This window comes from Lissotriton vulgaris, chromosome 2_1, assembly GCF_964263255.1.
Source record: "Lissotriton vulgaris chromosome 2_1, aLisVul1.2, whole genome shotgun sequence".
Lineage (NCBI taxonomy): Eukaryota > Metazoa > Chordata > Amphibia > Caudata > Salamandridae > Lissotriton > Lissotriton vulgaris.
The window spans coordinates 81,273,792-81,297,252 of record NC_141687.1 but is presented as its reverse complement, the minus strand read 5'-3'; the positions used below and the strand labels follow the sequence as shown (position 1 = coordinate 81,297,252).

Genomic DNA, 23,461 nt, shown 5'->3' with positions numbered 1-23,461 from the left:
TACAGGTTTTGTCGCATGCCTTTTGGATTAGCGAGTGCAGCCTCAGTGTTCCAGAGGCTCATGAAGGAAACCTTGGAGGGTTTGAGTGGTGCCATAGCATTTCAAGATGACATTTTGGTACATGGGAAAGATGACAGAGAACATGACTATAATTTGAGGTGTGTGATTGCTGCCTTAGCGGAGAAAGGTCTTACACTACGTCTTGACAAATGCAAATTTAGACAAAAGGAAGTGGAATACCTAGGCCATACTATTAGTGGTATGGGAATCAAACCTAAGAAAAATCATGTTAAGAGTATCACGAATGCTCCCGTGCCTACATCGAAAGAACAACTGGTAGCTTTTTTAGGTCTCATCGAATTTTATGCTAAATTCATTCCTAATTTCTCAGTTAAGGTTGATCCATTCAGGTGTTTACTGAAGAAAAATGCTAAGTTCAATTGGACTGATGAAATGACAGATGCTTTTCAGTCTTTGAAATTGTTCATCGTGAATGCTCCGTGTCTCAAACCTTTTGTTGTTGGTGTGAAATGTATCATTATGGTAGATGCAAGTTCGTCTGGCCTGGGTGGAGTACTTCTGCAGAAGGATAGTGAGAAAGAATGGGTTGTTGCTTATGCATCAAGAGCCTTAAGAGATGCAGAAAAGAATTATTCTGTCATAGAGAGAGAGTTACTGGCTTGTGTCTGGGGAGCCGAGCATTTTAGACCTTTCCTATGGGGCACGAGATTTTTGATAAAAACTGATCATAGGCCCTTGGTGTATCTCATGGCTCCAGGTGGAGGTAGAACTATGTCGGCGCGTCTTGCAAGGTTAGCTTCAAGATTGCAATCTTTTCAATGCAGTATTGAATATGTTCAGGGTAAGGCGAATGTACATGCTGATTGCATGTCCAGATTGGTCTCTGATACTAATCCTCCTGAACTGGTTAGCGAAGAGGAGTGTGAAGTTGCTTTCACCTTTCATGATGTCAATTTGGTGTGCGAAGAACGGTTTGTTTTGCAGGAGGATGTTTGGATGCAAGAGATGAGTAAAGATTTAGAACTGTGCAGTGTCAAAAAGTACCTGGTGCATGGTTGGCCGGAACAGAGGAAGTTATCTGGAAATGTAATGGGTTTTTTTAAAGTTCAGGAGGAACTTGCTGTGGAAAGTGATCTAATTCTTCGTGGTGACAAGATTGTTCCACCCTTTTCTATTAGAAATACTCTACTTGAAATTGCCCATGAAGGGCATTTGGGGATATCTTTCACCAGAAGACGGTTAAAAGAGTCTTTCTGGTGGCCAGGTATTGACTCCTGTGTGGACCACTTTGTGCGTTCCTGTCCTTATTGTTCTAACAGTGACAAAACGGCTGTTGCTTTACGTCCGTAACCTTGTCCCATTGATTTGCCTTCAAGTCCTTGGCGGAAACTGGGGATTGACATCATTGGGCCTTTTGGTTGTTTACCAAAACAGGAAGCCTTTGGTATCGTTCTTATAGACTATTATTCCAAATGGCCAGAGGTCAAGATGGTTAGAGAGGTAACTTCTCGTCAAGTGATAGAATTTTTAGATGAGATTTTTTGCAGAGAAGGCATCCCTCAGGAAGTTAAAACCACCGCAATGGAGCGCACACCGCTAGCCCCTCCTCCGGATCGCCCCTCGGGATTCTGGTACTTGTAGTTCAGTAGTGGATCACCCAGGTGGGTGCAAGTCGGTACTTGTTGGACTGATGAATCTCTAGACCCGATACATGTCCCGGGTTTTTGGGTATCGCCCGAGACATGGCTCGGGTTTCGGGATAACTTCCCTCATCAGTAGAGAAAATGGTTTAGGGGTGGAGGAGAAGGCCGCCAAACAACAGTCAATGGCCTCGATGCCCGAACCGGCACGCAGGGCAGCATCCAGGAGCCCGTCGGCTCAAAGCTCAAGGGAGCCAATTAGTAAAAACCACCGCAATGGAGCGCACACCGCTAGCCCCTCCTCCGGATCGCCCCTCGGGATTCTGGTACTTGTAGTTCAGTAGTGGATCACCCAGGTGGGTGCAAGTCGGTACTTGTTGGACTGATGAATCTCTAGACCCGATACATGTCCCGGGTTTTTGGGTATCGCCCGAGACATGGCTCGGGTTTCGGGATAACTTCCCTCATCAGTAGAGAAAATGGTTTAGGGGTGGAGGAGAAGGCCGCCAAACAACAGTCAATGGCCTCGATGCCCGAACCGGCACGCAGGGCAGCATCCAGGAGCCCGTCGGCTCAAAGCTCAAGGGAGCCAATTAGTAAAAACCACCGCAATGGAGCGCACACCGCTAGCCCCTCCTCCGGATCGCCCCTCGGGATTCTGGTACTTGTAGTTCAGTAGTGGATCACCCAGGTGGGTGCAAGTCGGTACTTGTTGGACTGATGAATCTCTAGACCCGATACATGTCCCGGGTTTTTGGGTATCGCCCGAGACATGGCTCGGGTTTCGGGATAACTTCCCTCATCAGTAGAGAAAATGGTTTAGGGGTGGAGGAGAAGGCCGCCAAACAACAGTCAATGGCCTCGATGCCCGAACCGGCACGCAGGGCAGCATCCAGGAGCCCGTCGGCTCAAAGCTCAAGGGAGCCAATTAGTAAAAACCACCGCAATGGAGCGCACACCGCTAGCCCCTCCTCCGGATCGCCCCTCGGGATTCTGGTACTTGTAGTTCAGTAGTGGATCACCCAGGTGGGTGCAAGTCGGTACTTGTTGGACTGATGAATCTCTAGACCCGATACATGTCCCGGGTTTTTGGGTATCGCCCGAGACATGGCTCGGGTTTCGGGATAACTTCCCTCATCAGTAGAGAAAATGGTTTAGGGGTGGAGGAGAAGGCCGCCAAACAACAGTCAATGGCCTCGATGCCCGAACCGGCACGCAGGGCAGCATCCAGGAGCCCGTCGGCTCAAAGCTCAAGGGAGCCAATTAGTAAAAACCACCGCAATGGAGCGCACACCGCTAGCCCCTCCTCCGGATCGCCCCTCGGGATTCTGGTACTTGTAGTTCAGTAGTGGATCACCCAGGTGGGTGCAAGTCGGTACTTGTTGGACTGATGAATCTCTAGACCCGATACATGTCCCGGGTTTTTGGGTATCGCCCGAGACATGGCTCGGGTTTCGGGATAACTTCCCTCATCAGTAGAGAAAATGGTTTAGGGGTGGAGGAGAAGGCCGCCAAACAACAGTCAATGGCCTCGATGCCCGAACCGGCACGCAGGGCAGCATCCAGGAGCCCGTCGGCTCAAAGCTCAAGGGAGCCAATTAGTAAAAACCACCGCAATGGAGCGCACACCGCTAGCCCCTCCTCCGGATCGCCCCTCGGGATTCTGGTACTTGTAGTTCAGTAGTGGATCACCCAGGTGGGTGCAAGTCGGTACTTGTTGGACTGATGAATCTCTAGACCCGATACATGTCCCGGGTTTTTGGGTATCGCCCGAGACATGGCTCGGGTTTCGGGATAACTTCCCTCATCAGTAGAGAAAATGGTTTAGGGGTGGAGGAGAAGGCCGCCAAACAACAGTCAATGGCCTCGATGCCCGAACCGGCACGCAGGGCAGCATCCAGGAGCCCGTCGGCTCAAAGCTCAAGGGAGCCAATTAGTAAAAACCACCGCAATGGAGCGCACACCGCTAGCCCCTCCTCCGGATCGCCCCTCGGGATTCTGGTACTTGTAGTTCAGTAGTGGATCACCCAGGTGGGTGCAAGTCGGTACTTGTTGGACTGATGAATCTCTAGACCCGATACATGTCCCGGGTTTTTGGGTATCGCCCGAGACATGGCTCGGGTTTCGGGATAACTTCCCTCATCAGTAGAGAAAATGGTTTAGGGGTGGAGGAGAAGGCCGCCAAACAACAGTCAATGGCCTCGATGCCCGAACCGGCACGCAGGGCAGCATCCAGGAGCCCGTCGGCTCAAAGCTCAAGGGAGCCAATTAGTAAAAACCACCGCAATGGAGCGCACACCGCTAGCCCCTCCTCCGGATCGCCCCTCGGGATTCTGGTACTTGTAGTTCAGTAGTGGATCACCCAGGTGGGTGCAAGTCGGTACTTGTTGGACTGATGAATCTCTAGACCCGATACATGTCCCGGGTTTTTGGGTATCGCCCGAGACATGGCTCGGGTTTCGGGATAACTTCCCTCATCAGTAGAGAAAATGGTTTAGGGGTGGAGGAGAAGGCCGCCAAACAACAGTCAATGGCCTCGATGCCCGAACCGGCACGCAGGGCAGCATCCAGGAGCCCGTCGGCTCAAAGCTCAAGGGAGCCAATTAGTAAAAACCACCGCAATGGAGCGCACACCGCTAGCCCCTCCTCCGGATCGCCCCTCGGGATTCTGGTACTTGTAGTTCAGTAGTGGATCACCCAGGTGGGTGCAAGTCGGTACTTGTTGGACTGATGAATCTCTAGACCCGATACATGTCCCGGGTTTTTGGGTATCGCCCGAGACATGGCTCGGGTTTCGGGATAACTTCCCTCATCAGTAGAGAAAATGGTTTAGGGGTGGAGGAGAAGGCCGCCAAACAACAGTTAATGGCCTCGATGCCCGAACCGGCACGCAGGGCAGCATCCAGGAGCCCGTCGGCTCAAAGCTCAAGGGAGCCAATTAGTAAAAACCACCGCAATGGAGCGCACACCGCTAGCCCCTCCTCCGGATCGCCCCTCGGGATTCTGGTACTTGTAGTTCAGTAGTGGATCACCCAGGTGGGTGCAAGTCGGTACTTGTTGGACTGATGAATCTCTAGACCCGATACATGTCCCGGGTTTTTGGGTATCGCCCGAGACATGGCTCGGGTTTCGGGATAACTTCCCTCATCAGTAGAGAAAATGGTTTAGGGGTGGAGGAGAAGGCCGCCAAACAACAGTCAATGGCCTCGATGCCCGAACCGGCACGCAGGGCAGCATCCAGGAGCCCGTCGGCTCAAAGCTCAAGGGAGCCAATTAGTAAAAACCACCGCAATGGAGCGCACACCGCTAGCCCCTCCTCCGGATCGCCCCTCGGGATTCTGGTACTTGTAGTTCAGTAGTGGATCACCCAGGTGGGTGCAAGTCGGTACTTGTTGGACTGATGAATCTCTAGACCCGATACATGTCCCGGGTTTTTGGGTATCTCCCGAGACATGGCTCGGGTTTCGGGATAACTTCCCTCATCAGTAGAGAAAATGGTTTAGGGGTGGAGGAGAAGGCCGCCAAACAACAGTCAATGGCCTCGATGCCCGAACCGGCACGCAGGGCAGCATCCAGGAGCCCGTCGGCTCAAAGCTCAAGGGAGCCAATTAGTAAAAACCACCGCAATGGAGCGCACACCGCTAGCCCCTCCTCCGGATCGCCCCTCGGGATTCTGGTACTTGTAGTTCAGTAGTGGATCACCCAGGTGGGTGCAAGTCGGTACTTGTTGGACTGATGAATCTCTAGACCCGATACATGTCCCGGGTTTTTGGGTATCGCCCGAGACATGGCTCGGGTTTCGGGATAACTTCCCTCATCAGTAGAGAAAATGGTTTAGGGGTGGAGGAGAAGGCTGCCAAACAACAGTCAATGGCCTCGATGCCCGAACCGGCACGCAGGGCAGCATCCAGGAGCCCGTCGGCTCAAAGCTCAAGGGAGCCAATTAGTAAAAACCACCGCAATGGAGCGCACACCGCTAGCCCCCCCTCCGGATCGCCCCTCGGGATTCTGGTACTTGTAGTTCAGTAGTGGATCACCCAGGTGGGTGCAAGTCGGTACTTGTTGGACTGATGAATCTCTAGACCCGATACATGTCCCGGGTTTTTGGGTATCGCCCGAGACATGGCTCGGGTTTCGGGATAACTTCCCTCATCAGTAGAGAAAATGGTTTAGGGGTGGAGGAGAAGGCCGCCAAACAACAGTCAATGGCCTCGATGCCCGAACCGGCACGCAGGGCAGCATCCAGGAGCCCGTCGGCTCAAAGCTCAAGGGAGCCAATTAGTAAAAACCACCGCAATGGAGCGCACACCGCTAGCCCCTCCTCCGGATCGCCCCTCGGGATTCTGGTACTTGTAGTTCAGTAGTGGATCACCCAGGTGGGTGCAAGTCGGTACTTGTTGGACTGATGAATCTCTAGACCCGATACATGTCCCGGGTTTTTGGGTATCGCCCGAGACATGGCTCGGGTTTCGGGATAACTTCCCTCATCAGTAGAGAAAATGGTTTAGGGGTGGAGGAGAAGGCCGCCAAACAACAGTCAATGGCCTCGATGCCCGAACCGGCACGCAGGGCAGCATCCAGGAGCCCGTCGGCTCAAAGCTCAAGGGAGCCAATTAGTAAAAACCACCGCAATGGAGCGCACACCGCTAGCCCCTCCTCCGGATCGCCCCTCGGGATTCTGGTACTTGTAGTTCAGTAGTGGATCACCCAGGTGGGTGCAAGTCGGTACTTGTTGGACTGATGAATCTCTAGACCCGATACATGTCCCGGGTTTTTGGGTATCGCCCGAGACATGGCTCGGGTTTCGGGATAACTTCCCTCATCAGTAGAGAAAATGGTTTAGGGGTGGAGGAGAAGGCCGCCAAACAACAGTCAATGGCCTCGATGCCCGAACCGGCACGCAGGGCAGCATCCAGGAGCCCGTCGGCTCAAAGCTCAAGGGAGCCAATTAGTAAAAACCACCGCAATGGAGCGCACACCGCTAGCCCCTCCTCCGGATCGCCCCTCGGGATTCTGGTACTTGTAGTTCAGTAGTGGATCACCCAGGTGGGTGCAAGTCGGTACTTGTTGGACTGATGAATCTCTAGACCCGATACATGTCCCGGGTTTTTGGGTATCGCCCGAGACATGGCTCGGGTTTCGGGATAACTTCCCTCATCAGTAGAGAAAATGGTTTAGGGGTGGAGGAGAAGGCCGCCAAACAACAGTCAATGGCCTCGATGCCCGAACCGGCACGCAGGGCAGCATCCAGGAGCCCGTCGGCTCAAAGCTCAAGGGAGCCAATTAGTAAAAACCACCGCAATGGAGCGCACACCGCTAGCCCCTCCTCCGGATCGCCCCTCGGGATTCTGGTACTTGTAGTTCAGTAGTGGATCACCCAGGTGGGTGCAAGTCGGTACTTGTTGGACTGATGAATCTCTAGACCCGATACATGTCCCGGGTTTTTGGGTATCGCCCGAGACATGGCTCGGGTTTCGGGATAACTTCCCTCATCAGTAGAGAAAATGGTTTAGGGGTGGAGGAGAAGGCCGCCAAACAACAGTCAATGGCCTCGATGCCCGAACCGGCACGCAGGGCAGCATCCAGGAGCCCGTCGGCTCAAAGCTCAAGGGAGCCAATTAGTAAAAACCACCGCAATGGAGCGCACACCGCTAGCCCCTCCTCCGGATCGCCCCTCGGGATTCTGGTACTTGTAGTTCAGTAGTGGATCACCCAGGTGGGTGCAAGTCGGTACTTGTTGGACTGATGAATCTCTAGACCCGATACATGTCCCGGGTTTTTGGGTATCGCCCGAGACATGGCTCGGGTTTCGGGATAACTTCCCTCATCAGTAGAGAAAATGGTTTAGGGGTGGAGGAGAAGGCCGCCAAACAACAGTCAATGGCCTCGATGCCCGAACCGGCACGCAGGGCAGCATCCAGGAGCCCGTCGGCTCAAAGCTCAAGGGAGCCAATTAGTAAAAACCACCGCAATGGAGCGCACACCGCTAGCCCCTCCTCCGGATCGCCCCTCGGGATTCTGGTACTTGTAGTTCAGTAGTGGATCACCCAGGTGGGTGCAAGTCGGTACTTGTTGGACTGATGAATCTCTAGACCCGATACATGTCCCGGGTTTTTGGGTATCGCCCGAGACATGGCTCGGGTTTCGGGATAACTTCCCTCATCAGTAGAGAAAATGATAGAATTTTTAGATGAGATTTTTTGCAGAGAAGGCATCCCTCAGGAAGTTGTGACTGACAATGGGCCGCAGTTTGTGAGCAAGGAAATGGAACAGTTTTTTGATAAATGTGGTGTCACTCATAGAAGGATTGCAGTTTTCCATCCAGAGGCGAATGGCCAGGTTGAACGGTTCAACCGTGTGATCAAAGAAGCCATACAACTTTCTGTCAAGGGCAATTTGAATTGGAGAAATGCATTGCAATCTATGTTGTTAGCTTACAGGACTTCACCTAATTCAGTGACTCTGGTCACTCCCTTTGAACTTTTGAGAGGACGGAAGCCTAGCACTAAGTTAGTTCCTTGGTGGTTAAAAAAGAATTTAGCTGGATTTGAGAATTGTTTGAAGGTGGATTTTGAAGCTGTTCAACACAGGGTTCAGTTGTACAAGGATAAGATGAAACAGGATATGATTAAGAAGATTGGTTCTACGTCCAGCCGTTCTATTAAGGTGGGTGATCTTGTTCGCATTAAGAAGAAAGAGGGTGTGTGTAAGGGTTTTCCTGTTTGGTCAAGTCCAAGGAAGGTTATTGAAGTTTTTAGGAATGCGGTCAGAATCGATGGTGGTTCTGTGTGGAATTTGAGCAGAGTTTCTTTGTTTAATGGTTTTAGTCAATCAGTGGATGATTTTGACAGCAATGTTTTTTTGGATGTTGGAGAACAAAGAAATGATGGGGAATGTGTACCTACTGAATGCAACCTGGATAATACTAGAGTTACACGTTCTCATCGTTTACCTGCTCGGTTTAATGATTTTGTGATGAACTAGTTTTTTTTTTTTTTTTTTTCTTCTTTTCATTGTTTTTTTTTGTTTTCATTTTGACTGGGGAAGGTGTGTTGGGTATGTACATATGTTTATGGGAGCTGTCACGAGCGTCCACAGTGGCCTGTAGCTCGTGGCAAGCTCGTGTAGTGGGTTACCATGTTTGCTTTTGAATATGTGGAATGTAGCTGTGTTTTGACTGTGTAACTGTTACTGGCATTACTAGCCTGCAGCTTAAGACGAGAGGATCTAAATAAACTCACGTCCTACTTCTTCAAGTTTCCTGTGTGATTATTGGCTTCCCTACAGCTGCCTCTTCCTCATTTCTATCACTCCTACTTATCCCTGTGGCTTCCCTTCCCTCTTTCTCTTTCTATATCACCACTTGTTTCCTTCACTTTGTTAAGTCTCTTTTCTGCTCTCCCACACATCTTTAATTGTGATGTCCTCTCTCTCTCTTCTGGCTCACCCACCTGCCTGTCTCTGTCATAACGTTTCTCACTTGCCTTCCCCAGAAGGATGTGCACCCCTCCTCTCCACTGTACAAGTGTAGTAGGCTCCTCTGCTACACCACTGCGGGCTCATTTCACCTTTTGGTCTTCCCAAACTCAATCCCTCTCACGGTCCCACCTTTCTCGCCCACTGCTGTCTATCAGACCTGGCCTTCCCATAAATGTTTCCTGAGGCAAGGATGTATTCCTGAATCGAACTGTATGACCCAGTGTGTAGCAATTGTACAGCCCTTCAATCCCTAATGGCACAGCACCCTGGATAATGTGCTGCATGGCTAAACACTTATAAAGTCCTTAAAGCGAGACCTATTGGCTATGCCAATGCTTGTTTAAATGTGGTCACAATTCTTTTAATTATAGCAGGAGTTGTCTTTGAGCCAGTGCTTTAAATGGGCCGGTACTGTCCGGTACGGGGTACCGGCACATTTTTATTTTGAAAGGGGGGAGTAACGGCACTTCTCAAGAGAAATGCAATACTTTTAATTGGAGAGTACCGGCACTTCTCAGAAACAAGCAGGTACTCTGTCACAGAGTACCTTCACTTCTATTTTTCTATTTCAAGCAGTGCTTTGAGCACTCGGCTCCTTGGGGCATCACGCAGTCTCAGTTTATTCATTTAGTGCTGTTTTATTCTGTATTGTTTGTCCCTCCTGAAAAGATTTCGAGAAGCTGAACGTGTTAAAAAGTCTGTCCGTTCTTCCTCATAGTCTAATGAATCTGGAAGGTGTTGAGACGTGGTTTCTTTTATATTTGTTTCCTGCTTGTCAAAGCAGGCGCAACCAAAGTTGTGTATTGTAGGATAAAACAGACTTGCTGAGATGTGATGAGTACAATTTCCAGATTAGACATTTATTAAGGGTAAATGCAAGTAATTTAAACAAGCATTTGCAATGCAATAGGTCTCGCATTTAGGAGAGTTTGAGCTATTGGCATTGTAAATGACAATGCCTTTTATTTATGTGTTGATTTTTTAAACATAAATAAAAGACATTTCCATGTACAATGCTAATAGATTAAACTTGCAAATACGAGACCTATTGCATTGCCAGTGCTTGTTTTCGATGTTTCCGCTGCACTAACTGCCCATTCCATAATGGCCGCTTGCAAACCAATCCAAAATGGCGTAGAATCGACAGCCAGGTTCGGTAAATCGGATGATATCCAGTTCAAAGATGGCCGACGCCCAAAGTTGTTTCCTAATGCTCTCTTCTCTGTCACAGCCAGCTCTATGGTAGCCTTTTCCGGTACCGTGCGTGAAATTGCGCATGCGCAGTAACCACTTCCTTCTTTCCGCTCGATTCCTGCATCAAAATGGTGAGTTTATTTTGGACTCCTGTGAATCAATGCCCATCTTGCAGTTGGCGTACAGTTTACTGCATGGCTCCTATCTGGGACAGTGCCCCGGAGTTCTTGCTCGGCATGAGCCACGATATTGCTTCTCCAGCTTTGTGTTTATGCTGGTGTTTGCTTGCGATTTGGGACTTGTCTCTGTACAGTATGCCAACTCGTCATTCTGTTAACTTATGCTTCTCGTATGATTGTTCCCCATCTGCTCTCGGGGACCTGTCGGGAACGCGCGGATATTGCTTCTCCAGCTTTGTGTTTATACTGGTGTTTGCTTGCGATTTGGGACTTGTCTCTGTACAGTATGCCAACTCGTCATTCTGTAACTTATGCTTCTTGTATGATTGTTCCCCATCTGCTCTCGGGGACCTGTCGGGAACGCGCGTGATGTGCGCTAGCTTCCTCCCCTTATCGTTCGTGGTGTTGGTGTGTGGAGAGGGAGGCGGGAGTAGTATTCTACGTCATTTGGTTGCATTAGACGTTTATTTATTTTCACCAGCGCCATAGAGATCTTGGATCGTCATTGAATTTGACGAGCGTGCAAGTGTTTAGAAGAATAGTGTCGTGAACTATTCGGATGCATCTCATTGGTTCAGTAGCAGCAAACGAAAGACCAAGCACGGCTCCCTAGATTGCCATGTGTAAATGGTCATTTAAGCTTTTACAAAACTATGAATTCTGCATTTAACTAAGTAATGTATTGAAAAGGTAAATATTGTGCATGTGGGTGTGCGAAACTTCTTTATTCGCTTTTAAGTCATTCTGCCAAATGTGTGAAATGGTAATTCGCCCCATATTTTAGTGCGAAATGTGTCCTTGTGTATATTTTGGATGCAAGGGTGGTTTTTGCACTGAACAGTGTCTCCGCACCACACGTGCTGTGGATAACCACTGCGCTGACCTGGTTGTAGCTGTGCTAAAATTGTCACCAACACATGATTACGGTACATAGTATCATTTCTTACATTTTACATACTGCACGATTACACATGCATAACAGAGAATTTTTCTCCGGCCTAATTGTAAAGCTTTAAATCTCTTGACTGTCGTTCTCTTGAAAGTGATGTACTACTGTTACACTAGAGCGATTGTTTAATTGGCGAAGTCGGTGTTTACCACAGTTAGTGATATCCTTTAATAAGGCAACCAAGAACCACACAACAGTAATATTAATGGGATTTGTGTTTTTCGTGGAGCTTTTGAATCTCTCTGAATACTTCAGCCTAGAAGTAGTGGGATACATAGTGCTCCTCTAAAGGTGATAAAGCTATGTCTGGATTTGTTAGTGCTGGTAAATATACTTTTATTGAACAGCGTTTGAAGTGCTTAAGTTACCAACAGGGCAAGGTACTCTATTGTCTATTATGATTTATAAAAACAGGTATGCTCATCCGCTTAGTATGGGCGGTAGTGTACATTTTGAAGGTGCAGTTGGTCAGAAAGTATCTCCTTCGTCAGGCTGCATAGGATGGGATGTGTTGAGAACTAGAGGGATCTCGAAGCAGTGTTTTCTGTTGTAGGTAATTTTGAAGTGACAGGAATTGTTGGGGAGGCTTGTGCGATCCGTGGTGAGTGGTTCGATTGAATGATCCTCTGGCAGGTAGCGGCACATTGTTTACGGTAGGAAACGCTGGGTCGGTCTATTGTCAGATTCCACCTCACGGAAGTGTTTTTGGATATCGAGACGTGTACCTCATTACTCCATATTCACTTTAAAAAAAATTAAGCCAACTGTTTTTCTTTCTGATCTGACACTGTGACCGGTGAAGTGGTTCACAAAGTCACCTGGTCATTGGACGTCCTGTGTTTTGTAGCTCCTATTTCTTGGTTCTGCTGTACTTTGTGAATAGATGCCAATTTGCACCAGTTTCTCTTCCTTGGACACTCGACCATAGAGAAATGACCCCTTTTGATACGGTGTATGGCTATGCTACCCTAAAATAGAACTGCTGTGCTTGGTCTGCTCAATCCTCTCTGCCTGCGCATTGTCGTCTTGGGCCAGTAGTAGTAGCTGTAATGTCTCCAAATTTTTGACCAGTTTCATATGTTCGCAGACTGTATTGATGTCGTTTTGGTTATCAAGGTTTAAAAATTGCGGGTTATTTGATAAATTACCCCATGGCACGAGTCTCAGTATTTATTTTGTTTAGATTCTCTGCACTTCCTCAAAGTGATTGTGCGTCGCTTGGCCACGCTGATTTGTGACCAAACCCAAATACATTGAATCTGTACTATTGTGAACCTCTGTGGTCCTATAGTAATGTGCATGCATTTTCATCTTTAGGCCAAGCGCACCAAGAAGGTCGGGATTGTGGGTAAATATGGTACCCGTTATGGAGCCTCACTCAGAAAAATGGTGAAGAAAATTGAAATCAGTCAACATGCTAAATACACGTGTTCCTTCTGTGGCAAGGTAAGTGTACTGTTAATAACAGCATTTAAAGTACAGTAGAATCTTCAAATTCTTAGTCTTATAGGATCATGGGTACTCGCAATCGTTTACCACAGACAAGTTGTGACCAGGGGCCGAATTTATGTCAGCAGAGTGGCGGTCAGGCCTCCCCTCCCCCCCCCTTTTTTTCTTTTCATTATCACTTATGAGGACCTTGAAATACATGACTTAAGGGTGTGCGCTGTGCAAAATCTCCTGTTTGATTTGTTAAACTATTGCGTTGTCAATAGTTGTCAAAAATGTATTTGGCTGGCAGGAAGCTTAAACCCTTCCTGCCAGCCAAAGACTTCCAAACTGCAGTACAAGCTCTAGTTATCCCTCGAATTGAATACGGCAGCATCGCCCTTTGCGGTCTCCCGTTAACCAGCACTGCACCCCTAAGAGCCTCTCTAAACGCTGCAGCCAGACTCATCACTGGATCAAAAAAACACTCACACATCACCCCTGATCTGAAAACACTGGACTGGCTGCCTTTTGAAGCCAGAATACATCTGAAAATCGCCTGCATGACACACAAGGCTCTACACCTGAGCTCTCCCAGATACCTCACTCAGAAGCTGTCAATCTCTGGCGGCTCTAGAATCACTAGAGGCACAGACAACCTTCTGCTAAAACCTCGAAGATTCCGGAAGGTAAAAACATATAAACGCTCTTTCTCAGGAATGGCACCCAGGATCTGGAACTCACTCCCCCCTGAAACTAGGCTCATCTCCTCCTTCACTCTTTTTAAGAAAGAAGTAAAAGCCATTTTTATGGCCAAATACACTTGACCGATTAGCATGGTTTTCGGAAGACCCTACTCCGACCTGTATTACTTTGCTCGAACTCTATGCATGTATGATCATGTATTTCACCTGAATTATTGTTGCTACTACCATCTACGCACACATTTAAATCGCTGTTCGAACTTTATGACTATGTATCTCACCTGTATTATCGATGCTACTGACTATCTATGCACACAGTTAACTGTTATATTTGTATTATTGATGTGTTGTTCTACCTATGTGTAACCCCAATCTCTTGCTGGCATTCCCAGCCGTGTAAAGCGCTCTGATATCTGCAAAGATCCTGTTCGCGCTATATAAAACTTTCAAATAAATAAATGTACAATAGGAACCCAGACCACTCGCAGGGTGCACATAACTGACTTGCCTCTTAGTCCACTATAGACATTGTTATCGAGGTAGGGGGGGGCGAGAATGAATGAAGGTTTCTAAATTCGTATTGAAAATCCTTAAAAAAATAAAGACCTCTGTGTACTGATATCTGATGTACTAAGGTGAAACTGTTCTACATATTAAATACACTTTTAGAATTTTATTAACTTGATCATATTTTTACATTTATTGCTGCAAGATAGCTTTAAAAATAGTGTTCCTAAAGGTAAATTGTGCAAGGCACCCAACTTTCTTCCTTTAACTATAATTAGCCTTTAAATAAATTGTTGTTTTATTTAACGTCTTTTTAACGTTGGTTCGTAGACCAGTAAACAGCAGCCCAGTGCTACTTTTGACCAGTGAGCCACATGTAAAGGTCAAAAGACAAAAAAGCATGGGGTATAGGGTAATTACAAATGCAGCTATCTCAATGTCAAATAAAAATAAATTGTTCTCAATATATGTAGGTGCACAGAATCCGTCTCAATACCCCTCAAACCTCCACGGATATAGATCCTGTACATATACAACAAAGGCACGGTGAATATTTCCTGTTTGCGTTGCTTCGTATCGAGCTATTACAAGTGGCTACGTGCCGGGGCGCTTCTTACTCTGAACAAAGATATACATGGGCTAATAAACCTGTGTCCACCGCGACATGACCTACTTGAAATCGCACAATAAGAAGCAACTCAAACAGGAAATATTCATCTTGTTGGTCCTTTTGAGGTCCAACTGGCACTCCTAGATAATGAGGGACCGAATTAAATTACGGAGAAGGATCTTAATGAAATGTGATAGAACATTGTTACTACCATTGCCCCCATTTGGGTTAAAGCGTGTTGGCTACGGTCTTTTTTTAAGAATTTTTTTCAATAAAGAAACAAGAGCTTGTTGAGTTGATGTGCTTCTCTTCATTTTGTTCACACATGTAAAGGTCGGCAGGTCTGCATGCGCCACACTTTTTTCTTACACCCCATCACCCTATACTTTGAATATTCCTGCCTTGGATGAACCATTAACTTTATTGTGCATATTGTTTGTATATTTGGGGGAAGTCTTTAACCCCTTCCGTGCTCCCAACGGCCGACGGGAGCACTCCGTCCTTGGTGCAGCGAACGACCGTTGGCCAACGCAGCCCGGCCCACCCTTTAGAACTCCTGCACCATGGCGGAATTGCCGCCGCTGTTAAGGCGTTAAGTTGCTTGGCAGGTGTTGGTTAACAGAAAAGTTTTTCGTAACAAGTATGTGTAAGTATTAATACACGTGAATGTATCTAAAAGTATTGATGTGAGATGAGCTAGATTAGAAACCTGGAATATGTTCTTAGGTCGGGGGTCTCCAAACCGGTCCTGGAGGACCGAATCCTTGCCAGATTTTTAAAATTACTACATGTATCTCAATGGGGATATCCCAAAAATCTGGTATGGATCCGGCCCTCCAGGCCTGGTTTGGAGACCCCTGAAAAATGTTTATTTACATATGATTGGTCTCTCGAAGCTATCAAGAGGGTTGGGGGTGATCAAGTATTACTGGGAGGGCAGAGTAACCTCTAAAGTAGCCGAAATTTTAGAGAGACTTATGCCCATATGTATGTGCTGAAACGGATACTAAACCTTTGTTGTCCCCAGACATAAATTTCTGTCTTTTGCTTAGAATTGCTGGGGGTCCATGATCATTTGCTTCAACAGCCTTGCTGTAGCAGCGGGCGCATAAGTCCAATGAGACCGCAGATAAAGTCTAGAATGTCTTCAGGGATGGCAACGCCTAGTCTGTATATTAGTGCTCTCGCCGTGGGCGTTTGGCAAATGGAATGCAATAAAGGAAATGTAATTACATTGTATGAATGTTTGACGGCTGTCCTGTGTGGATGGAAAGAGAAGCTAAATCAGTTTAACCCATTGCATTTGGGTTTGAAAATTGAAGCTGCCAAGGTGGTAAATAATTTCGAGGTTAGTCCTCTATCGTTTATGTCTGATGTTAAAAGATTTTACTAAAATGATATATACACTTGTAGGTTCTTCTGTCTGCCCTCTCCTTTCGTGGTCTCTCGTTCTGGTCTGACATTATCTTCCATCTTCTTCAGCATTAGGCAGTAGATCAGCCCACTTGAGCCATTGGCTGACTTCATTGTTTGACAACAGTCTGCTCTTTCATAGGGAGTACATTCAAACACAAGGTAGTTCCTTCAGTGCCAGGCAGTGCTGTGCTTTTTGAGACCGAACATTGTTTTTGGCCAATGTTTTTTTTCCCCCCTCCTTATTGGTGATGGCTTTTCTGCTCCTCAAACAATATTTTACAAAACGAGCTTTGCCGAAGCCCAAAAATCCAGAACACAACAGCTGATCCATTGGTTTTGCTTGTTCCAGTGGTTAATCGTGAATATGAAATGTTGCTGGTAAATCACTAGTGAATGGTGAGACTGGTATTTGGCTTCATTGATCCCAAGTGGATAGAGTACATGGACTTGCATGTAGGGATGAGCTCACTAGAGGAGCAGTTTTTTGGGGCTAGTATAGATGGCGACCTAGGAAACGTCTGAATGAACTTAACGTGTTTAAGTAAAGAAATCTGTTCTGTGGCTGGTAAATTACAGTTACAACAGCCTACTAACTAACTTCGTAATGAATTGGAGCGTCTTGAAAGCCAGTTACTAGTAACACTATAGTTTATGGTGATGAAGGGAGGCTTCCCACTTTCTCTTTACCCCCTTCTCAGTATCGTCGTCTCTCTTGAGAGGGCTACAAAGATTCTGTTCGCCTTTGCAGGTAGTGCACCAAATTAGTCTGGTGAGGGCATGTCAAGAGAATCTAGAATTGTAAACTTTGACCATACATTTTCACAGCATAAAACTGAGGTACATTTTGTTACAGACCAAGATGAAGAGAAAAGCTGTGGGAATCTGGCATTGTGGATCCTGTATGAAAATCGTTGCTGGAGGTGCCTGGACCTACAAGTAAGGAAACCTTAGCACTGATATACAGTGGTTGGCAAGCCATCAAAAGTTAATTTGCTGTAGCAGAACCCCGAGCACAGATGCATGTTTGTAATTCACTTTCCAAGCTGCTTGCATGATGTTACTTCTAAATGCTCATTAAATCTGTTTGCAAGCCTATCCATTGGGCTTGGTTTCTTTGTGAAAAGCACACGCTGACAGCTGGCGAATGATGGTGTGATTCTACCCAGCATAGCAAGTGGTCCGCCTTTCGTATTGGTTAGTTACTACTGTTTAATGCCAGTTAATTGTTTTAAAAAAAACAATTATTGTGAGTACACATTTTGAACTGCTGGAGTATATCTTATGGATTCTCAGTGTTGAATCATTGTGATCCAAATGCACTAATCGAAGTAAACTGGGGGTGGGGGGGGAGGTGGTAATATTTGGAGGTAGCGGGGCAGTTGCAACAGAACGCCAGACTTGAAATTAATATAAGCAGTTTCATTGTAGTGATATAATTCCAAGTATCCCAAATTGTGAGCCTACTATACTGCTGCATTACCTGCGACAAATACGCAGTGTGCAGTGGTCTGTAGTGTGGAGGTCAATAGCTTGCTAAAACACAGCTAGAGGCACACCAGTAGTTTCCTCAAATATATGTTGTGGAAGAACACCAGTCCTTCAATGAATAGGATGCAAAAGAAGAAAGAACACCATTGAATTAAGTAGTAGTGGACATTAAGAGACTGAGCAGATCTGATCTTGGAAAACGCAAGGCATTAACTGAGCAGGAAGGCATTGGCGGGTTAATTGCTGGCCCATTCTTTGAATGTGAAAACACTGACCTAAGACTGCATCACTAAGGATTGGTAGGAAATGTCGAAAGTCACCCATTGATACTTTACAAGGCTCTAGTGTAAACTTGCTTTTGTTGGTGGACCTGCTCTCTGCCAAGGTGGCTCCTGTCCCTTGAGGGGCTCAATGGGCCCGACACCAGCTTAAGTGGGTCTCTAGTAGCGGGGAAGAGTTAATTATTTCAGGAGGGCATGAGAGGGGACACTGCTTCACCCAAGCCTTGGGGTGGGGGTGTCGCCATCTCTGTTTTGAAACACTATAACCTCAGACGCCCCCCCAAAAAACGAACACATTTTTCTGGTTGAGGACTGAACTTCAGTGTTGGTTTGGTGCTGTTTAATACCGTATCAGTTTTGTTCGCCTTTTCTTTCTTCTGGGGAATAGTCGCTTTGTGCCAGTGCATTCTGGCTTTCCTCCAAATCTGTGTTTAACCAAACCAGGTACTAAATTACTACTTTGGGGGTGGTGTGAGGGGCTCGCTCTTAAAGCACACATTCCTCTGTTGGTGACTGCAGTTTCAGCCAGTCCCGATGACGGATCAGTTGTACCGGCCCCTCCAAATTCAGTTATGGCCGTTTTTCCATCTATTTCAGCTCCTGCTTCATTGGCACTTATGGGCAATCTCAAATCTGGGTCGCCTCTTAACCCATGCCCGGCCAGATTCCTGGCAAAAATGGCGGAAGTTATAAATCCGCTGGCGAATCCACTCTTGAACCTCTCTTTGAGTCAGGGAGTGGTCCCGCAGGCCTGGAAGCAGGCAATGGTCATTCCTTTGCTTAAGAAGCCTGGTCTTGATCCGGAAGTCCGGCCAACTACAGGCCTATCTCTCTCCTCCCCGCGCTTACGAAGATTCTGGAGAAGCATGTGCATATGGCGCTTTCAAATTTTTTGGAATCCCATAATGTACTGCACGCTACTCAATCTGGCTTCCGCCCCAACTTAAGCACCGAGACGGCGCTTTTGGAAGTGTATGAAGCCCTAAAAGAGGTACTTGACTCGGGGGGGCAAAGCCATGCTTGTCATGTTGGACCTATCGGCGGCCTTTGACACCGTCCCCCATGAGGGTCTTTTCGCATGACTCCATGAGATCGGTCTGAGGGGGACGGTGCTCAGCTGGTTTACATCATTTTTGGCTGCCCGTTGACAAACTGTCTGTGCCTCACCCAGCTCGGCCGTGATGCCGCCTCTGGGAGTCGGAGTTCCGCAGGGTTCTGTGTTGAGCCCAACTCTTTTTAACATCTTTATGACCCCATTGGCGGAGTCTTTTGGGGCCCAGATCGTATCTTACGCCGATGACACCCAGCTCCTCTTTTCGTGTAAGAAAAGAGGAGACTTTGATGGAGAGCGTATCCGGAGTGCCTTGGGGCTGTTTTTAAATGGTTTCAGCTGAACAGCCTCCAGTGCAACTCAGACAAATCTGAGGTACTCTTCTTCGGCTGTCCATCGGATCCGGACTGGCAGGCATGGTGGCCTGTTAATATGTCCCCCCCCCCCCCACCCCCCGTCTTGCTCGTCCCAGTTGGTTAAGAACTTGGGGGTCAAGATGGACAAGGGTCTGACGTTAGGATCTCGGATCCTTGGCTTAACGGGAACATGTTTTGGCCTCAAGATGCTCCAGAAGTTTCTGCCTCTACTTTCGGAGGAGCACAGGAAGGTGACAGTGCAGGCCATGATTTGACCAAGGTTGGATTATTCCAACGTCCTCTATCTGGGCCTGCCGGAATATCTATTGCAGCGGCTACAAGTTGTCCAGAACTCGGCCGCGAGGGCTATTTATGGCCTAAATAGGCGAGCCAGTGCTGCTGGCCTTCTGCAGCTGCTCCATTGGTTGCCTATTCAGAAGCGGATAGTTTTCAAGGCCTTGACCTTGACCTATAAGGCTCTCCATGCTGTGGGAGCAAAGTATCTCCAAAAGGAGACTTGCCTTTTATCGCCCGGCTAGATCATTAAGATCTGAATCTCTGTTTCTTGCGGTGGTTCCGTGGGTAAAAAAGGCTCGCATTGGAGGCCGCTCCTTTAGCCTGCTGGCGCCGCAGCTGTGGAACACTTTGCCCTTGGCCCTACGCGGCGCCACTAATCTGCTTACCTTTAGGAAGAGCCTTAAAACCTGGCTTTTTGCTCTTTAGGCTACTTCCCTGTTTCTCTGTTTCCTTGATCTGTTTTTATATTACAGTGTTGTTTACTCTTCTTTAGGTTCTCAATAAAAGCGCCGGGACACTCTTTTGAGTAGCCGCGCGCTATATAAAACAACATATAACATAACATAGGTCGTGTATCCACCATATTATTCTTGAATTGTGATCTTTTACTTCACACTGGCTTTAGACTTCCTTTGTGCGTTGATCACTCCTTACTGAGGTCTGTTCTCCGTATTGTTAGAAATGGTTCACTCAATAAGTACAGATCTATTTCTCTACTTTAAAACTTTTTTCCTACTATAGGCAACCCCAGCATTAGCCGCAGAAGGCGGTGTGTGTAAGTACCATTACTGCTTGGTCTGTACCACTATACTGTTGTTGTTCTGTACAGATTTGCATATGGCTGGGTCCAAACTGGGGTGGTGAGTAAAATAACGAGGGATTAAACCCAGATCTTTGTGACTGAGTCTGAATGTTTGGATTGATCAGCATTCCGTCCATTTGTTTCTTTGGCTTGGGTGCTATGCCAAGAAAAGCATGGTTGTGTATATTTTGCCAGAACTTGTCGATCTTACATAATTTTAAGAGCTCCCCCCATTTATATAATGTTTTATGTTTCCCTCTGCATGACTGACTAGTAGACTGGCAAGGTAGTCAGGCAGAACTCAAGTCTCTGCCTTGGTTTTGCAGTGGATATACTGAAAATCAACACTTGGATAAAAAGTGCTCCCTAAGCATATGGCAATAGAAAGGGCTCTCTATACTGCGCAGGGTTTTACTGATCGTCTGGATGTTGTACTGGAGGTCTGTCTGACATTCTTATGTTTTATTGTATTGTAGTGTAGTAGTGCTCACAACCTCTGATTCGGCGCTAATGCGCACACTAGTCCTGAACCAAAGGTGATATTCCGGTGGTTATTGTTGGTTATGGAGATTAATCTTTGGCACTCTTCAATTCCTCAGCCTTACTCCAGGGTATTTTTCATCCATATAATTCCCTGGCATTGTATGAGGATATATTAAAATGCCTGCATCATGCTTTGGGAGGAGCACAGTGTCCTTCTCGGTTAAATGTGGCTATACATTCAATTCTACTCTTTCCTTTCCTCCCCTATCCGACCCTTGAATTTTCTTCTTGTCATCCATTTCTTGTTGTCAGCTTACATGTCACATATCTGTTAACTGTTTTTTGGTTAAATTCTTGCTTACTTGTATAACAGCTAAGATTTCTTTGTACACGTACTTCCATTTAATCAACTTGTGGGTCCTGTAGGAACATGAGCTCATCTCTGCCGTGTTGAAAAGCAACCCCCCCATCAGGGGGTAACAAGCGCAATATAAATACGAACCTTTTTCCTCCTTTATCCTATCATTCCAAATAACTGACTAACCTATCCACCACTTAAAATGTACTTGCATGTTTCACTATACTAATTCAACACTAATCCTCTATGGGTCCCGGAGTAGCGTGCTACTTGCCGAAAAAGCACTTTGACTCCTCGTCGGGGGGTAAGCGCTATATAAATGCAATTACAATACAATGTTAAAAACGTTAAAGCCAATAGCTCTCTCTAATCACTTATAAGGTCCCAAAGGCGAGACCGATTGGCTATGCCAATGCTTGTTGTGGTAGACCACAGCATAACTGTTAATTTGTTTTGTCTAGTTCCTATATTTGCTTGGCTGTTTTTGGATTCATTATTGCGACCTGCTACAACTATATGCGCGATCCCTGCTGGGATTCCAATGATTGTGTTGGATCTGGTGAAAATGTTTGCTTCCACGTGCACTGATGCATTTTTATTTCTTTCAGCACCACATCTGCAGTGACTGTGAAATCTGCCATCAGAAGACTAAAGGAATTGAAAGACCAGTAGAATGTTGCACCACCATCTGCTTGTGTTCATTTCTCACTGTGCTCAATAAATATTTAAAGGATATTTCCTTGTTTTTTTTTTCTTCTTACCGTTCATCAAATTTCAGACTTGGACCTGCCTTAATGGATAAGGCTAACTGCTAATTCCATGCATTTGTTTTACATCCTTACCTTCAGGCGAATGCCATAAGTTGACTATTAAGTTACTAATGGCAAAGTCTCCTATTAATTAGTCGGCAGATCGTCTGAGAGTATCTAATGTAGTTTTAGCTGTGAATGGAGATTGGTTAGAGGAGGAGGTGGATTTAAATTACGGGTTTAATTGTGGATGGAATGAAGGTTTTTCATATTTGGGTTGGATGTGGACCCATCACGTTACTACTTTCTGCACCTGAATTGCGAATGTAGCTATGCTCATCCCAGTCAGTTCCTGAATCTTTCTCCATACAGCTTTCCCCCAGCACTCTTTACATGAACTTCCAAGCTGCTTTTTATATTGAATATTTTGGCTCCCTCTGTCTGATGTTGAATGACCGTTCCCATTGCTTCCATTGGAAGAGAAATATCCCATAACATGTAAACTGCTGTATGCAAATATTCTAGCACATGACTGTTACCCATTGACTGCAGTGAGAGACTGGTTTTACTGTGCAAACTGTCGCGGCTGGATAGGTATAGAATTCTATCCCCTTTGCGTTTTTGCACAGATTCGAATATAAACTTCTTTAGGAAAGCTTTGGATCGCCTCGATGTCTTTTTAGGTCTCTACCTAAAGCATTTCTTTTAGCAATGCTTGTTGTCGAGATTTCTAGTAAGCAGTTTGAAAAGTCTGCCAATTGCGGATTAGCCACAGTTCATGTGAGAGGCGCGTGCACGAACCAGCTACGTCACACACCACCATTTGTCTGCCTCCCATCAGACTTCAAAGGAATGCGCTCCCGCCACCGCAATGCTGAGTTTGTTTACTATTTACCATCGATTCATCTTCAAACGAGTGCTGCCAGGGCCCATCTCCGCTGCAGCGTCGCTTATTCAAATAGAACAAGGCTGAATTTCCTGCTTGCATCGATGCTAATGGAATCGCAAATTCTAATCTAATCTAATCTTACATTGAGGGGTCAATTAGCTAAAGCGAAAGCTCTCGCAAAACCTACTGCTTTCAATTCTATTGAATAAAGAGAGGAACAAAATAGCAACATGGAGATCGCCTTGGCAGAGAAGACTTTCAATAAGGGAAACTGTAACCCATGCAGTGCTGGATGTTGAAACATGAATCTGCTGAAGCAACTTGCGGTTCCAACTGTAAGGTCTATAATGTGATGTTTCCTCTTTTTGTGAGCCTAAAGTGACTCCTAAGAACTTGTATCTATGCAGAATGTCCAGTGTTAGCCCATTCGTGCGATTATCACTGTCTTCTAAATGATGTTAATTTTGTTTTGGAGATGCTCATTGACAGTTTTTTGTTCTTATACATCGTCGGGGAACTTCACAATCTCTGCAAGCCAAATAGAATCTGATATTTGCGTAGGAGAGCAAGCAAATTCTAG

The 23,461-nt window shown here is 46.5% G+C and overlaps 1 protein-coding gene and 1 non-coding gene across 2 annotated transcripts; both read left to right on the top strand.

Annotated features, from left to right (window-relative positions):
• Positions 1-1,509: 1,509 nt before the first annotated feature.
• On the top strand, positions 1,510-21,978 carry RPL37A (ribosomal protein L37a). The gene is made up of 4 exons (XM_086954015.1): positions 1,510-1,521; positions 12,780-12,908; positions 16,981-17,063; positions 21,852-21,978. The coding sequence occupies exons 1-4, from the start codon at positions 1,510-1,512 to the stop codon at positions 21,913-21,915; spliced, it is 288 nt and encodes a 95-aa protein (XP_086810141.1). The 3' UTR covers positions 21,916-21,978.
• LOC147729598 (small nucleolar RNA SNORA49) lies at positions 20,993-21,124 on the top strand. The gene has a single exon (XR_015308943.1). It is a non-coding gene; the product is annotated as a small nucleolar RNA SNORA49 (small nucleolar RNA).
• Positions 21,979-23,461: the final 1,483 nt, after the last annotated feature.